This window comes from Cicer arietinum, chromosome 4 (genome assembly GCF_000331145.2).
Source record: "Cicer arietinum cultivar CDC Frontier isolate Library 1 chromosome 4, Cicar.CDCFrontier_v2.0, whole genome shotgun sequence".
Classification (NCBI taxonomy): Eukaryota; Viridiplantae; Streptophyta; class Magnoliopsida; order Fabales; family Fabaceae; genus Cicer; species Cicer arietinum.
In genome coordinates, this window is record NC_021163.2 from 3,615,991 (window position 1) to 3,634,390 (window position 18,400).

An 18,400-nucleotide genomic window follows, 5' to 3' on the forward strand; every position below is an offset into this window, starting at 1 on the left:
TATATATATATATATATATCCCATGTTTATTTTTACATTTACCAGTAATAAATATTTATCATGTACATTTTATATTCATCAGTGACAAATATGTATCTGATATTTTTAAATAATCAATGGAAAAATATTTCTCTCGTGCTTTAATATATCTATCAATTATAAATATTTAATCTCATGTTTTTCTATATTTGTTAGTGATATATATTTTGAAGTAGCAATATCAATCACAAGAAATTGAGGTTTGAATTGTTATCCCCTTTTTTAAAATCTTAATTCCTGCTTTTAATTTAAACTGACTCAAGAATAATCTTAATTACTCATAAAAATTCATAACGTTTTTTGTTAGTTAAAAATAAATTAAACAGATTATTTATATGTGATTAGTGATATTGAGTGATAAATAATAAAAGACAGAGATAAGATAATCACACAATGATATATTTTGGTTCAACCAAAATGGACTACGTCTAGTTCTCACAATTTGTGAGCTTTTCCAAATGTGCTTCACACAAAAACGTTCTTGCTTTCACAAAATATTTCTTGATGAGTTACAATATTTACCTTTCAACCTTGAAAAGTTTTTTACAATTACATTTCTGTTTAGAAAGGACTTTTTACACGTTACCTTTTAATCACAATTTTTTTTTTACAATACACTCAAACTATCTTTAAGAAATAAACTTGAGTTTCTAATGGAATTATTAAAGAAAGATGTTGGATCAGAATCTACTCAATACTTGTTTGAGATCGATTATCATCAATAACTCAAGAAAAAGATAATTGAATCTAATGTGAGAGAACTTAAGCTTTTGTTTGATTGAAGAGTTTTGATTTCTCGAGTATGATTGTTTTAGTGATCAATTGATTGCACTGAAAATTCTTGCTATTGTCTTCACTTTGATGATCTTTTTATAGGCACGACGAATGTTAGAGACAGCTCATTATAGCCATTATTGATCCTTAAGAGAGACAATTGTTCAAAGTGATGATTAATAATAATATACATGTGTTCTATTTTATGCAGAACGTTCTTCCTTTGCAACCATAACGTTCTTGGTTTTGTGTTTGAATAAATATCGTGATTGAGATTTTTAGCAGTTGTCAGATGTTAGTTTTATGCCTTGTACGCATGTGGATTTTCTACAAAAAGGTGCATCGGCAGTGTTCTTTTCATCCTTGTCGTCCTAATTGTACTTGTTTATAGTCCATCAATCTAGAGATTGATTTGGTTATTGTTCTTGATGTTGTTTTGCTTTTTTGAGCCTTTAGCAAAACTTTTGAGTTTGATCTTGATAGACCAGAATGATAGTGTTATAGACCAGAATGATCTTGGTTTGTCGAGACTGATATTCTTATGAGCTAGAATCATTAGTGGTCTTGATCTTTCCAAAATGATCTTGTTATCAATTTTTAGTTAAGACAAATTTGCTTTGATTTATAACATGATGTGATTATTTATTGTTGTATAAGTGTACTTGATTACCTGTCTTTGAATAACACACTTAAAAATACAAGTTAAATAGTAACACAATCAGAATCATTATTAAAGTATTATATTTAGAAAGAAAATTATAATCAGAATCATTGATAGTTGCCCATATATGATTTAAAAAGAAAATTATAATTAGTGTATTATATTTTTATTTAAAATTATAATTTTCATAAGTTTGGTTTTGTTAGGACTCTGATAAAATATTATAAAAATTAATTCAAATTCAATCACATTTTTTTATTACTTCTTTATTGTCTATGTATTAAATAATTATCCAATTTATAATTAATATAAATTATAAATATACCATCTTATTATTTTTTGAGGCTAAATATAAAATCTTATTTTTAAAAAACAACAATTAAATGATCAGATTTTAATCACATAAGCATATTTTAAAACGTTGGATTCCACCATAGAGAGAGAAGTTTTAGTAGAACAAAATCATTGTTTCATTCTTTTCTTTTTTTTTCTCTCTCCCTCTCTTGGGTGCACACATTACACCACCACAGACCACACACTTTATAACCATTTTTTTTGTATTAAATAATTCATTTTTGTTTTAAAGATTTGTTGTTTATCTTAGTTATTAAATTTTTTTTGTTTGTTGTAAATTTAGTTATAAATTGTTTGTTGTTGTGTTGAATATTTACTTATGTTGTTGTTTTTTAAGTTTAGATGATGAAGGAGAAAAAAATGTTGAAAGAGAAGCTAAGATGTATTTATGTGCCAAAATTTTTTAAGTTGCACTTTTTTAAAATTATGAATGTAATTAGACTGAAATACTCTTACTTTTTGTAGTTAATATAAAAATAAATAAAAAGTATTATTATAAAAATTGTACAATGATCGTTGAAGTGACAACTTTATAAAAATGTCCCTAAAAATAATAATGTGGTCAAAGTACATGAACGGACAAAATTAGCATTTTTATATTTTTTTCTAGATAATAATATATATTAGATTGAGCTTTATAATATATAATATATTTACTTTTAGCCCCTTTAAATATAAGTGTTAAAAGATGAAAATAAGCATTATAATTTACACGCATAACACATGAATTTCATATAGACTATAATGACATCAGATAACAAAATCAAAATTGAGTATATTTACGAAGATCAACAATGTTTTTGCACGAATTAAGCGAAAAATTGTATATTTAGAGAGATGGAACTAGAGTGTATAAAAATATATTATACGATCGTTTGATTTTGAACACACTTTCGAAACTTCACAATTGCTTGAGTTAATTATAGCGAAATTTATTATCTCTTCTAAAATAAAAATAAATAAATAAATAAATAATGTGAAAGTATTAATTTTTTCTTTAAAAATAAATTTCATACTTATCAAAATTATATCAAACTAGAGCTAATTTTATAATTTTAACGAATATTAATTCATATTAATATATATTTGATATTACGATAAGTTTGTTAGAGTTACCGTAAAATTTTATAATTCTATAAAAACTACATTTTATAATTTTTGTAATATGATATTGTTCTTCGTAATTCTAACAACTTATAACTTTGTACACAAACTTTTGTACACTTGATTGAAAAGTGATGATATTTTCCAAAATATGTTAAAATGTGTTTTTTTGGTAAAAGTGGTATAAACCTAGCTCGCTGAAAGGCAAGGATCCAGTCGATATAGTTATTTGTATTACACTTAAAAGAAACTTTATAAAGTACTTAAAATCATCAAATGTAAGCATAGTGAGTTGGATCCAATACCTATGCATGTTTGTAGTTGGTAAGATAATAACCCCGGGAATGATTATGACAAGTACACCTTCCTTCATTAGTAGAAAGAAAGAGTGATATCATCTTCACATTAATATCCAAAACCCTTTTTCACCGTTGTATAAAAATAGTATACATCACTTATAAATTTATAACTAGTAAAACTGTTTTAAATTTATAAATTTAAAACCCTTTTATCCGACTGCTATTTGAATAAAATTAGTCACTTTCTCATAACAATGTCACACTTGTTCATTTATTGAATATAAAAAAAATCATAAAATAAATAAAATAATAATAATTTTACTATATTAACTTTATTAATCATTAGTGTGTTCACTACTATTATAAAAATGTAAAATGAAATACAACAACTTGAAAGTCAAGCACATTCTTTAAAAAAGATAAGTGATGTACATAATATTAACTTTAAAGTGTATAATTTTTAAAAAATAAAAATAATATTACTTTGAAAATTGCATTCACTTAGATTTTTTTTAATGTGAAAATTATTATTGAAAAAATAAAGTAATAGAATGTGGAAACAAATTCCAATTATTGGGAAAATAATTTCGTTGTCCAAATAACAGTTGTAGAACAAGAAAGAGCATTCTAGGTTTTATTAAAAATAAGAAAGGAGAATGGGTGTGTGCTAGTGATAATTGAAAATTGAAGAGGCATTCACCATTTATAGAAAAATATTCAATAAAGCCCCTGCTCTAAAATCAACATACTATACTACTGTCCAAAATACAGTCACATAATAAAAGCTATTCCCTAAATAAGGAAATAGTATATAATTATATAACAATATTGTTCCCTAAAAGGTAGTACTATAAGCAATAATTAGTTAGCACTAATTTGTCATCTCATCATCCAACCCTAGTCACCACATAGGTAAACTAATCTAATTATGGATGAAATAATTTAGTCATTGAAATTAGAGACAGCTACTACAATTTCCCAATTCTTTAACAATTGCTTCCATGGATGGCCTTTCAAAAGGAGACTCATGAGTGCAAAGCAAAGCTATCTTTGCTAGTTTAGCTGCCTCATATTCAAAGAATCTACCATCAACATTTTGATCAATAAACTCTTTGAATTTTAAGGATTCTGCAGCATGCCTTATTGAGTTAGTTATCACCTTCTTCCCTGAGAGGATTTGGAAAAGCACCACACCAAATGCGTAAACATCACTTGCCTCGGCGAACCGGCCGGTAGTGATGTATTCAGGAGCTAAGTAACCCTTTGCTGCACTACCCTTAAGTGCAGAGAAGACAATATCATTTGTAAGAAGCTTGTACAGACCAGAATCATCCAGCAATGGATTGTACCTCTGATCAATTAGAATCTTTTCAGCTGAGATGTTTTGGTGAACGATTACTGGTTTGTTTGGTTTGTATGAATGCAAATATGCCATGCCTGATTAAAAAAAAACACAAGGTTTAGTAATTATTATAGACATGAAAGATTAAAATGCATAAGTATCACTAGCTATGTAGCACCGACACTTTGGATTTAGGTGTGTTTAAAGTCCCACACAAACAAATGTAGTCAGTGTCGTGTCTGGTGCATGTTTTATAGGTCACTAGTAGTTAAATTGGTAAAACAGATATCAAAATGTAAAACTACTAGTAACTTGCCTAAGGTGATAAAAGATATGAGAAAGTGATCATAATGTAATGAAAGGTAAGATGGAAAGGTAACCTTTAGCAATTCCTTTGACAATAGAAACTCTAGTTGACCATTCAAGGACTTCTCCATCATTTTCCGTCTTATCAAGGAAGCGCGACAAATTTCCGTTAGGAACAAAATCATAGATCAGAAAGCATTCGCCTCGCTCCCTCGAACAACAGAATCCTCTCAACCTTACTAAATTATTATTCCTCATTGATGCCAAAATGTTCAAACCCTTCAAAAACTCAACTTCATCAGACTTGCAACTAGTTTTGCTAATGCTCTTCACAGCAACGACTGAACCGTCTCTTAAAACGCCTTTATATGTTGCACAAAAGTTACTCTTCCCTAACAAATTCGAATCCGAGAAATGTTGAGTAGCCGACTCCACTTCTTCCAAGTTAAACCTGAAATTATGGAACCTGTCTTGGGCCTCTTGGTTTTCCACATTGAAATTCCTATAATAAGCCAAAGGATCCCATCCAGTAGTGTACTCAAGGCTAGCCAAAGGAGATCCACTTTTTCTGTATATAACTTTGGCTTCATCGGTGCTTGGACGACTATCCAAGATATGAGTAGAATTTCCAAGCTTTTGCTTTCTTCGACGCATATATAACGTGAACGTTAAGATAACAATTGCCAACACTGCAATTATAACCACAGATACGCCAAGAGTAATTGGTGTGGCTTGATTGGACTTCGATGAATGAAAGCATTGAGTTTCATTGCAAGGTAACTTCACATTTGCCGTTTCTGGGATATTTCTTGTTGGTGCTCCATCTTTGCTTGTATTGCATGTTTTCAAGAATGGAAACCCAACTCCACATAACCCAAGATTGTGCTTATACAAAAATCCATCATTTAGTCTCTTAAGAGCTTCATTAAACCAAACAAAAGCAAATAAACACATTTCATATAAGCAAAATATAGTACTAAAGAAATGAAGAAAAGCAATGAAATTAAACAAATTAAGTAACATATTTATCATCATTATTACCAGGAGGTACATTTCCAGAAAGTGAATTGTTGTGAACATCCAAAACTTTGAGTGAAGAAACACTAGCTAGACCAGTTGGAATGGAACCAAAGAGATTATTAGAACTCAAATCTAGCCTCACAAGCATACCCAAATCACCAAGACTAGCAGGGATAGCACCAGTTAATTGGTTTGATTGCAAAGCAACAACACTTAGCTTTTTCAAAGCACCAAGTTGTGCAGGTATGCTCCCTGTTAACTGATTATAACAAAGCTGCAAAACTGCAAAATCAAGTGAAAAGGACTAAACATGATGAACACACACTTCCAAGTATGAAACTTTGAATCACCAATAAATCATGTCATAAATTGTTTCCATAAACAATATCACAAGCCTTATGTCAGTAAATAAACTCAAATAAGTCAATCCAATAAAAATAGCTTATATGTAAGCAATTATATGATAAACTCTTATGGCATAAGTGTTTAATTAAACTATTTATGCAAACATGACTTAAATCTTCAAGAGAACACCACTAAACATCATTTAAATGCATAAATCTACAAAAGAAACGAGCTTTCAGTACAGTACATAACATAAAGAAAACCAAAGATACAACACAGAGAAAAACAAAAGTTTCAATTTTTATCAACAGAATGACATCTACAAACCTTGCAAACTCTCCATGCTTCCGATTTCAGGAGGGATTTCACCAGAAAGGTGATTAACATTCAAATACAACTCACCAAGTTGAGTCAAGTTTGAAATTTCTCTCGGTATCTCACCATTCAAAGAGTTATAATGCAAGTAGAGACCTGTCAAGTGTTTGAGAGCAACAATGGTTGGTGAAAGCTTCCCTGAAAGACCTTTTCCCTGCAAAGAAATGTTAGCAACTTGACCCTCTTTATTGCATGCTACTCCTTCAAAAGATCCATCACATGGGTTACCATTGATGGTCCATGAGTGTAGAAAATGGTTATTTGGATCCAAACTTGCTTTGATTTCCATGAGTGTTTTTAACTCTTCATTTATCCCAAAGACACATTTTGGGTTTAAGAGGAAAAAGAGCATGTGAAAAAAGAGAAGAAGTAGGTGTAGTAGTGAAAAACCCATTTGAGATTTTGATATTTGAAATCTAAGAAGTGCAATGGTGTGTTTGTTTGTTGTTATGTGTGGTTGCTTGTGTTTTAGAGTGTGTCAGTCAGAGTTGAAGACAGTGGGGTGTGTGAGCGTTACATACTAGACAGACAGAGTGGTTTCAACTTCTGTTACATTCCACATTTTCAAAACTTTATAACTCATTCGTTCGCAAACTCTTATTCGTCACCAAAAACATTTTTATTCTTTTTATAAAAAGTAAGTAATGAATAAATTTTAAAAATGTTTTTTTTTTTATTTTGTCAAAAAAAATTCATCATAATTAATTCATGTAGTGTTTGGAATTCAAATTCAGTACAAAGTATTCAGCTTAATGGCATTTGCAAGGTCTGGATTCTTAAATATTTTTTTAATAATTAATTTTCTTTACTTCTCATGTTTTATAACAAAGTAAATATATTTTTAATCTTTAATCTTTTATTAAACACTCGCTGTAGTCTTTTATTTTATTTTTTAATTCATTTTTGTTCTTTATTTTTTATAAATAATAAATGTTATTTTTTCATTGTAATCTTTCAAACAATTATAAACTATTAATATTTAATAAAAAAATTAATTATAAAGTTAAGTCTACAAAGCATGTCAAGATATCTCATATTACAAGAGAAGAGACGTTGAAATATTTGATATGTCATGAGATCGCTATAAAGATATTTGATATGTTGAGATATATATTTTTTCTCTATTTTCTCTATTTTAGTTTGTAAGTATTTCGATATTAAATTATTTCAAATAAGAAATATATTTTAAAAATATAAATTTAATTTTGACATGTTCTGTGTTTCTCAAATATAATTTGTTTTTTTTTAAATTAATATATATATATTAATAAATAAAAAAACAGAGCTCTGACAAATATTAATCTAATTTAAGAAAATAGATAAGAAGCAACGGAAAATGGAGGAAAAAAGTCCAAACATCACAAAAGAATTTGAGTTAAAATAAAAAGACATCAAAAAATGTCAAATTGGGAAAACAAATCTATTAAAACTCAAAAGAAGAGGATTTCGCAAAGTTAGTTATTAGATGATTTGAAGTCAGTATTAAAGCTATCCTCTTGGGATTTGAATCAGAAACTTATTAATCTTTAAATTTAGATTTAACCATAGTGAATTTATGTTCATCGGCTAACATTTTACTCTTTCACCTCACTTACTCCAAATATTTAGAACTTACGTAACAACTCACTTGGAATAGGTATTGCCTCTAAAATTAATTCTTAAATTATTGGTTTTTTTAATTTATCATTCAAATCACTTCTATATAAAAATATTTAAATAAAAATTATTTTACATTCAACTCATTTTTTATCTTTATTTATTTATTTAAAATCAAACACATATTAAATCATTTTAAAATATAAAATACATTTAAATGTATAAATGATATTGCCATAAATTTGTTAGCATCTTAATAAATTTTTGTATTTTCGACAAATTCATTATAAAATAAAACATTCACAAATAATTATCTTCTCACAACTATTATTTTTAAAAACATACACATTAATTAAGAGTAAACAACTCTTAATCACATGAGATGAAATTGATTTATATTTCATTATAAAAATATACAAGCAATAGTGTACTATTTTGTAGCTATATCATTCTAATCCATTTTGTTTTATGTCATAATTAACATATTCTATTAGATACCAAACAAATTTTAAGAGTAAAACATATCTTATATTTTTTTAATAAATAATATGATAAATGGTTTAGGTATAAGGAATTCATTAGAGGCAATGTTGACCTCAAGACTAAAAAAAAATAAAAAATTATACGATCATAACAAATACGTATAAAAAAATATAAGAGCAATGAACATAATAATTTAAAATATAAACAATTTTCAACGAATTTTGCTATATTAAACATTATTGTTTCTATAATATTGTTTAAATTTAATTGCAGTTTTGGTCTCTTATTGTTATTAATTCACAAAATTGGTATTTCTATTTTAAATTATAATAGTTTTAGTAATGTGACATATGATATGATGATGTGGTAAGATTAACACTTATAAAATTACAATAAAACTTTATAAACACTTAACTTTCATTTTTATAATTTAATTAATTACTTATTAATAATTGATGCATCTAGAGAATTTTATATTATAAAATCGTATGTCGCATCATTTAAAATATGTCAAATTATTATGTTTTAGTTAAAAAATATAAAAGAAATCAAAATTATCGTGTTTTAAAATAAGGAACTAATTATGTGAATTGATAAAAAATAATAATATTAAAACTACAATTAAATCCAAGATAAAAGGACCAAGTCTACCATTCATTTAATTAAAATTCCCTCATTCCATTTAAATTTTATTAATCCTATTTTCAATTACATTTTATTATTCTAAATACATTCCCATTTAAGATTCCTGGAAGAAGATAAAAGGATTTTTTTTTTCCCTCTCAAATATCTTCTTTTAAAAATAAAATTTTAAAATACTTCATTTTAGAATTAATATACCAAAATGATATGCTTTTTTTGGATGAGATGCGACTATTTAAAAAAATATTTTTTTCTTCGTTCCTGAAGTTTCATTATATAGATGTAATTTTTATTTATTTATTTGTGTAATAAATGAAAAATATATTAAATTAATATATAAAATATAATACTTTCAATTTTTGTAAAGGGGATATATAAATGGAAAAAAAAGTCCAAGATAAAAGATCGCGACTCTTTTCTTTACATAATATAAAAATAAAAATAAAGTCTTTTATATCTTGCACAAACCATGCTACTACTAATTAAGTGTACTCTCTTCCTTATTAAAAAAAATATTTACAAAGCATCATTATAAATTAATGTTTACAAAGCAAGCAATACTTCAAGGATAATTTGGAAAGTGGCTTATTTAATTTTATAATACCAATATAAATAATTGACAAATAGTTGAATTTTTAATCTATGTCCCCATTTTTTTTTTTATTAATTATAGAACTAGAGGAAGTATTTTGTTTTCTCTATTCTCCTTTTTTTGGAAATTTTGTTTCTTTGTCTGTGAAAGGAGATTTTGTTTTTTACCACAGAAGAATGGTTTTATTGGAGGACAAGGAAATTAATTTGCCGGTCCCACCATATGTGACAACACTGTACGACTGACCACATGGATTGTTTAGATAAGTCAATGATTTCTCACATGTATAAATGTCATTATTTGTAGAAATTTAGAATTCAAATTTCTACTATCTCAAGACTTGTGATATTTTGAAAAATTTACTCTATATTTTGCTTGTACATCTAGTTTTTTAAAGGAGTTTCATTGTTATTTATTATTAAATATTAATATAAAAATAAAAATCTATTTTAGTTTTTAAAATTTTTTTATAGACTCAATTTAGTCATTAATTAATTTTTTTTTAATTTATATAAAAAAAAAAATTAAACTGAATTAAATTAGTTTTTATATGAACTACAATTAAAGAAGGATAATTAAATCATTGATAATAATTAATCAAATCATAGAGATTCTAAACTTGTTCATTTAATTAGAAACATGATTGACTATTTTTAGTTATTTTCTATGATTTAATTGCCTTTTTTTAATATAAATTGCATATAAGGGATTCTAATTTGATCCGATTTATTCTTTTAGAGATTAAAAAATATTTTTATTTTTCTATGAAATTAAATCTCTAAAAAAATTCAAAGATCAAAATAAATCTTTAATCTAGATATATAATTATTTTTTATATTATGTCTCTTATTTAAAAAGATTATACTACACTTTAAAAATGCCTAACTATTTCAGAGTAGTTCAAATTAATTTTTACAAAGTCCCTATTTAACACCATTTAAATTTTTATTTGGCAAACAATAAGATGACTCGTAATACATTGTTGAATAGATATGGTGTTATTATTATTTTAAAGTTTTTTTTTACGGTTTTATTATCTTAAAGAATTTGAATATTACCAATTTTGATTTTAAATACTACTATAGGCGATTTAATTTATACGAAAATATATATTTAATAGGACACAAGTAAGACGGAGTATACAATTTGTTTGGATTAAGTACTGTCAAATTGGTTCAACCATCTGTCAAAAAGAAAAAGAAAATTGGTTGAACCAATTAATTTTCCTGGGACCACTGAAAACATGCACAATTTATCGAGTAATGGACACAGACGTTACAATTCAAGAATTTGATTTAATGGGTGTATTAAATTCCACAAGATTTTGTAATAACTTGCTAAATTGATAAATGTTTATAGTGTAAAATCAGATATTATATCTCAAGTTTGAAATTCAGATTTGACAATTGTGCATGTGAATTTTAAATAATATTTATTATTACGTTTATTGATAAAATAATCATCAGATAAGAGAAGTATTAAATATCAAATGTTGGACGGAAATAATTATTTGAAAGCAAATAAACTACTACTTTGTCTCAAAGATATAAATAAAATAAGTCAAAAAAATGTATGTAGTTTTGTTCAAATGTTAAATTAGATATATAATATTATTATTTTTTAATTAATTTTTATTTATATTCTAAGACGAGTGAAGTATGCAATGATAGATTTATAATATAAGAGCACCCTATAATCAACAAAAGACTTAAACTTAAAAGATAATATAAAAATAATTTTATACACCCACACTTTTCAATATTAGAATACTTCCTCAATTTCTCTGTAGTTACCATTTTTTAGCTTTTTAAATATATCAAGACAATTAATAAAAGTTTGTTATTTTTAATATCATTATTATCTTTTTTCATCCTTAATAATTTATTATCTTATCACATATATTTTTCTCTCTACAATAAATAACTAATAGTATTATTAACAAATAGATAATTAATATTGTATTAAACTTTGAATACAACAATTAAATAGGAATACATTTTTTTACACAATAAAAAAAAATGAATTGAATATTAAAATGTAAATGTGGAGTTATAGATAGACTACATAAAATATTTTATTAGTATAACCTATTTAGTAAATTCTTAACAGATGTTTGGTCAGAAGAATTGACTGTTTAATGAGGATTCTCATTAAACTATTATAAATTAGTGATGTGTACACATGAGATCCACTTAAGTAATAAAAAATGAAGGTCTCAATTATAAATACTCTTATATAATTAGATATTTTAATTCATCGGGGAGTTATTTCTACTTGTCACTACTTCAAAGTAGTTAAATTCATGTTTCAAAGTTATATATTGATATGAGTGAACGTACATTTCATTTTATGTGATACATTTAATAAGTTGCGTGATCCTATTGTAAAAAAATAATTATAATTAAATGTATGATTTAATTTAATTGATGGTATAATAACAAAGGATTATGTGGTTAAATGCTTATGTACTATTTAGATTTTGATTATAATTTAACTAAATTCGTCTTAACTTTCTACGACACCTTATTTAGATCGATGATTGTCCATTGTTTCAGCTTAGTTTATTGCATGTATGAAGAGTGCTAAAAACACTTTATTTTCAGTATTATTGCTTCAGCTTAGTTTATTATATGTATGAAGAGTGCTAAAAACACTTTATTTTTAATATTATCCCTAATATTCAATTTCTTCTCGAAATGAAATCAATATAAACCTCACATTTTAAAAATGAATTATACATAAAGTGATAAGATCTACACGAGTTTCATTAAATAATAGAGTGAATCTTAAAGTAAGTGTTAAAAAAAATATTCACAACATTTCTCTTATATGTATTGCATGAGAAATAACTACCTAAAAAAATATATTTTTCAAAAAAATAAAAAATATTTTAAAGATTTAATTGTAATTTTATTTCTCATACTTTTTAATGATTTATAAAATTGATTATCTAATTTTAGAATAACTTAATTTTAATCTCTCTTTTAAATATTTAAATAAATAATAATAAAGTAAAAAACAATTTTATAATCGAAAAATAGATTGATTATTTACGTATCATCAATCTTTATTCCGCATAATAAAATTGTATGAGAAGTTATTTCAAAACTTGTGATATTACTAATCTTAGTTAGGGATAATGGTAGTTGCAGCAATGGCATGTTCGTCATGTAGTACAGTAGCAGCGCCAAGGAAATGGAAATTGAAGTCACCGAGGCTCTTCACACACAAATTCAAATGCTGTGCGACACAACCACAACCACAACCACAGTGTTCTATTGTGCACAACGACGACTTGCAAGCTCTCTTACAGCTTCTTCCATCCGATTTGCATCACAATCTCCTCAACCAACCAAATCGCCCTCAACTTTTGGAGGTCAGCTCCCTATTAATCAATTATCTCTTCATTATTCGATTATTATTATTATTATTATTGAAACAATCGATCCTTCATTCTTCATCACTAGGTTATATTGGATTTAGGCCGTTTTCCTGAAGCGCGTTATCTAGGCAAACTCGGAAATCAACATCTGAGGAATTCTGAGGTAACATAACACACTCATCATTTCTTCACTATTCAATTCAAACACATTCATTTTTCCAACTTTACACTTTCTCCCTAAATATTGGGCCTTATTGACTAAATCACGACAACTATTAAATTTATCGATGATTGACATTGTTTTACAAATTTAACCTTCAGGCGAGAGAATTTTCAACATCTATTAGAGTTACAGGAAAAGATGTAATATAATTAGAGATATGTTGGTAAATAAATAATTAATGCTGTTGAAGATTTGAATATGGTCTTATAAAAAGGGACAAGGAAAAATATCAACACGGTCTTATATTTAAGGACAGATGTAGTAATAATTTAGTTTTAGAATTGGGAAAAAATGCTTTACTCAAAGGTATTTTGTTCGTGATATAATCTCATGTCTCGAGGAATGTATAGCTAGGTAACGATCAAAGAGTTGGAATATGCTGAAGGAGCTGTTGGAGAGTTTGGGAAGGACAATAGAGCTGGTATTGAGGGTACTTTGCATAGAATATCTGCAATAAGGAGTAGGAATGGTAGCATTGTTGGTTTGACGTGTAGAATTGGGAGGGCAGTCACTGGCCACATTGACATGGTTTATGATCTTCTTCAATATGGCAAGAGCATTTTATTTGTTGGAAGGTATATAATAGCTGCACATTTTTCATGGCTTCTTTATGGGCCTCTGTTTATTCATTCTTACTTATGTTCTATGTAAGTATTGTCAATTGTGAATTGTGGAAAATAGCAGTTTCTTCAAATTCCGCTACACTATAACACTATATAGATGCACTAGGCACTGTTTGACAACACTATATACTAAATAGTACATCGCAAAATAATAGTATTTTGTTCAAATTTTGTTACACTATAGTCTCTATTTGAGAACACTGGTTCTATTCTAAGGCAAGTTTTGAGTTTATAACATTTCAAGTTTAACTGACTCCTTGAAATGAAATCAGTTTTATTCAACATAATATATCAAATAAGAGACAATTCTCTTGTCAATTTTATCATCTTATATTTGGTCTAAATATTAGGACATTTTTTAGTGTAAAAGACTTGGTGGCTTCCATGTTTGGCTTTGTTAATTGTAATGTATAATCTAGTATGTTCATTTGAAGTTTTTTGGAAATTTATGTATGAAAAAATCTAATAAATGGTAAAAATCACTTATCATTGTGTGTTGACTTCTTAATCCAACAGCATAATAAAGTCCTACTCCTAGATTCACCATGCACAATTTCTTTAACAATCTTCGATAGTGTATTCTTTTTCCCTTATCTTAAATCTCCTGTAATTTGGATTCTTTCAGACCTGGGGTTGGCAAGACTACTGTCATGAGAGAGATTGCTCGTGTAATGTCAGATGAATTTCACAAAAGAGTGGTAAACCGATTTTCAACCTCTCACTGCAAGCTTTGTTCCTCATAGTACTAATGTAGACCAGCTCATGATAGAATGAATTCTTGCAACTTGGGTAGGTGATTGTCGATACCAGTAATGAAATTGGAGGTGACGGAAATATTCCCCATGCAGCAATAGGTGGTGCACGGAGAATGCAGGTACCCAAGCCATCAATGCAACACAGCGTGATGATTGAGGCAGTTGAAAATCATATGCCTGAGGTGATCATAGTAGATGAGATTGGCACTGAAGCTGAAGCTCATGCTTGCCGGTCAATTGCTGAGCGAGGCATCATGCTTATAGGGACTGCTCATGGAGAGAAGATTGAGAATGTCATGAAGAATCCTACACTCTCTGATCTGGTTCGTTTTGATTTTCATATAGTTGTGCCAATAGTATGTATGACTTCTATGTTTTTTCTCCCTTTTTAAACGTTGAGCTCTCTAGCCTCATTAGTCATTTATCTGACAATCATTCCTATCACTTTCTTGAGAGTTAACGTCAGCTCTGTTGATTTTATGTGGCTTCAAAGTCAATTTGTTGCTTACTTCAGGGTCAAAAGGACTGCAAGTTTTTGTGTGTGTGTGCGTGTGGTGGGGATGCAATTCATAAGAGCATTGTGGCATGTCTATGCATTCACATTAATGTGGCTAATTAACATTGTAAGAGAACATTTGTAACTGCCTCTTCTGAGCTTGCTTTATGTAAAATAATTCTATTTAGAGGATGCTTGTAACTATGTGCATGTTTGGATTGACGGACGGTGAGTCTTGCAGAATCACAATGGGCCACTGTGATTTTGGCAAAAGCTACACTTTGGAGCTTCAACAAAATCATGGCGCCATCATGACTACGTGCATGTTTGCTTCACTCATTCAGTTGAGATACATGTTGAGTAGAATAATATTTGATGTTAAAGAGATGTTTTGATTTGTGGAACTGATTCATCGTGCCATCTAATCAACTTTAATATTCAAGATTCCCCCTTCATTTGCTTTATCAGATTGGAGGAGTTGAAAGCGTTACTCTGGGAGATGCAGAAGCCAGAGCAAGAAAATGTCAGAAGACTATCCTTGAGAGGAAAGCTCCCCCAACATTTGATTTCTTGATTGAGATGAGAGACAGACACTACTGGCTTACACATCAGGTATGTTAAATTGTTAATTGAGCTTTTATTACTTTATTCATGAAATGTTCATATCTTGTAGATCATTAAATTCAATCAGTTGATATTTAAATAAATGAAGACATGGTGATGAATAATTCTTATTTTATTGTCCGGTAGTCCATCTTCAATTTGAAATACATTTAGTGAAGGGCTTCTTATCTAATAATGGCAAGTGAAGGTCACACATTATCACATTTTGAATTTTATTATTGTAAAAGGTTTCTAGTTTATTGTTTGACATATGTCATTAGTTTTTATATTATATTTCTTGCAGCTTTTTTTAGTATACTTTATGTGTGTGCGTCTGTAATTGTTATTTTATATAGATGTCATGCGTTTGCCATAAGCTGAGAAACCATCCATCATGTTGTTATATGGCTGATTTTTCATATAGAACACCATTTGCTGTTAATAACATTGTTTGTACCATTTGCTTCCCAAAAAAACCAGTCTACACCATATTAGTTTTACTAAAATTCACGAAAGAAAATGTGCTGCTAGATGGACTATCATCAATGTCGTCAGGCCAGTTAAAGGATGTGAATATGTCATTGATTAAAAGCTCAAGGTGGTTTTGAATCTCCTGCATCATAATTTAGATGTTTTGTTGATTGTTTTAATTCATTGCTTACAAATTTAGTCAAGCAGAATTGTTTTGGCCTTGAACTAAAAATCAAGGGTACTTTCTGTTATGTATGAGTTGGTTTTAAGTTTAACATGTTTGTTTATTTCATGTTATCTTTTTGTAGACCGACAAAAGCGTAGATATGTTGCTTCGAGGCAAGAGCCCACAGGTCGAGGTAATTCTTTAGTGTTATACTTCTCACTAGTTTATTTCCTTAGAAGTCCTTATTTGCAAGGAGGATAAGCTTTTCTATTTCTATTATTATTATTATATGGTTCTCTATTTCTATTATTATTGTTGCTGTTGTTGTCGTCGTCTGTAATACTTTTCATTTTTTTCGGCTGTAGTTTGACATTATGCACAGTCTATTACAATAAATTTTTCCAAATGAAATGATTATTTGCATTTTGGTTGAGGTTAAATAAAAACATTTTTATTCAGTTTCTTCACAATTTTTGGAAAATATTCAATAGAGAAGCAAAGGATATTGTTAACCTTTGTGACTGTGGATAAGCTTGAGTTCCTATTGGTTATTACCACAGAAGTACAAATTCATACCTAGCTCGATTGGTCTTTTCTTCATGGGCTTTTTCCCCAGTTCTCCTTCTTCCAACATAGAATTTTATTAGTGTGGCTCAATGAATGTCAATCTATATTTTCCAGAAGCCCAAATTTGCGATGACTGTAAAAAATTCTTCCGATATGAATTTTGTCACAACTTATTCCCTGATTTTATAAAAGTTACATATGGGGTCACCCTTTTCTAGTTTTCTGAATTAAAACATACAGCATGCAATGTATGCCTTCATCAACTTCACATGAGGATCCAAATGTTTGGAGTAAATTCTTATAACATGAAGATTTATGTTCAAAGGTTTAGAGTTGGCGTGATAAATCGTTGTATGGATGCTATTTCTCTTTTAAATTTGGTTCATACATATGCTCAGGTCATATGGTGCACATCACTCATTTCCTATCATAATATACTCAGAAAAAAGGCCCTTGAAAGTTAAAATTATAACATGTCTGCTCAATTTATAAATGAACTTCTTATGGACCTTGAATTCAGGGCCACCCATCATTGTTTCATTATATTATGACTCATGATGTCTCCAACTTTTTTGCAGGTAAGAAAAAGAGATGAAAAATGCAAGGTTGTGATTGAAAAATCTAAAGCTTATGATACGTGCCAAATTTGATTTTTTTACCTTTTCATAATATAATTCATTTTACAAAAGATTCAGATTTTAAATTTATAAACCTGTTGAGCATTTTGTAATTTTTTTGGCGACATTCTATATATGTGTGTATATTTTTCACTTTATGTTCCTGATATAAACAATTTAAAACACGATGGCATCTAATTAGAGCATGCCATTACCATGCGAGTGCCTAGTTTTGTCGACCAAATATTTTCTTCAATGTGTTATTGTCTAAATGCCTTGTGGGTGCATTACCTCTCTTCGTTCAGGACATCAACTTTTGTTGATTGATTGAAGATTATGACGGTATGTTGCTCGGTAATGTAATGCCTACATTTGCCTATCATATCCTCTTGATGCATAATGTTATAGCTTTATCTAATTTGTAGTGGTTGTCCGGATATTCTAACCTTGGTTTTGCAAATTGCAATATATATTGTGCCATCAGATATCTTTAGGGGCTTCAATGTTGTGTCTTCTCTGTTTTATCTTTATATATATATATATAAAATAATTGTAGGCTCGAAGG

General features: G+C 28.1%; 2 protein-coding genes across 7 annotated transcripts; one reads left to right on the plus strand and one right to left on the minus strand.

The window, feature by feature from the left end:
* Positions 1-3,933: 3,933 nt before the first annotated feature.
* On the minus strand, positions 3,934-7,169 carry LOC101495315 (proline-rich receptor-like protein kinase PERK10). The gene is made up of 4 exons (XM_004495374.4): positions 6,572-7,169; positions 5,921-6,181; positions 4,954-5,799; positions 3,934-4,668 (listed from the first exon to the last, which is right to left on the minus strand). The coding sequence occupies exons 1-4, from the start codon at positions 7,011-7,013 to the stop codon at positions 4,187-4,189; spliced, it is 2,031 nt and encodes a 676-aa protein (XP_004495431.1). The 5' UTR covers positions 7,014-7,169; the 3' UTR covers positions 3,934-4,186.
* Positions 7,170-13,014: 5,845 nt separating this feature from the next.
* Positions 13,015-17,988, plus strand: LOC101495641 (uncharacterized protein ycf45). Of its 6 annotated transcripts, none has more exons than XR_001143628.3 (8): positions 13,015-13,308; positions 13,400-13,477; positions 13,892-14,112; positions 14,786-14,858; positions 14,954-15,238; positions 15,409-15,538; positions 15,653-15,754; positions 15,880-15,898. XR_001143628.3 is itself a non-coding variant. In XM_004495375.4 (8 exons), the coding sequence occupies exons 1-8, from the start codon at positions 13,072-13,074 to the stop codon at positions 17,866-17,868; spliced, it is 1,161 nt and encodes a 386-aa protein (XP_004495432.1). In that variant the 5' UTR covers positions 13,018-13,071; the 3' UTR covers positions 17,869-17,988. The 6 variants fall into 6 exon arrangements, 5 of the variants coding, with proteins under 5 accessions (XP_027189794.1, XP_073224020.1, XP_073224018.1 ...); XM_004495375.4 differs by lacking the exons at positions 15,409-15,538; positions 15,653-15,754 and adding exons at positions 16,794-16,844; positions 17,797-17,988 and having other exon boundaries at positions 13,018-13,308; positions 15,880-16,023; XM_027333993.2 differs by lacking the exon at positions 15,653-15,754 and having other exon boundaries at positions 15,880-16,016.
* The last annotated feature ends 412 nt before the right edge of the window (positions 17,989-18,400 follow it).

Excerpts from the sequence above, each read along its gene's own strand:
- LOC101495315 (XM_004495374.4), bottom strand. The coding sequence starts at position 7,013 with ATGGGTTTTTCACTACTACACCTACTTCTTCTCTTTTTTCACATGCTC. Across the intron at positions 6,182-6,571 it reads AAGCATGGAGAGTTTGCAAG|TTTTGCAGCTTTGTTATAAT; the intron begins GTTTGTAGATGT and ends TTGATTTTGCAG. Across the intron at positions 4,669-4,953 it reads TGTCAAAGGAATTGCTAAAG|GCATGGCATATTTGCATTCA; the intron begins GTTACCTTTCCA and ends TTTTTTAATCAG.
- LOC101495641 (XM_004495375.4), top strand. The coding sequence starts at position 13,072 with ATGGTAGTTGCAGCAATGGCATGTTCGTCATGTAGTACAGTAGCAGCG. Across the intron at positions 15,239-15,879 it reads ATCCTACACTCTCTGATCTG|ATTGGAGGAGTTGAAAGCGT; the intron begins GTTCGTTTTGAT and ends TTGCTTTATCAG. Across the intron at positions 16,024-16,793 it reads ACTACTGGCTTACACATCAG|ACCGACAAAAGCGTAGATAT; the intron begins GTATGTTAAATT and ends ATCTTTTTGTAG.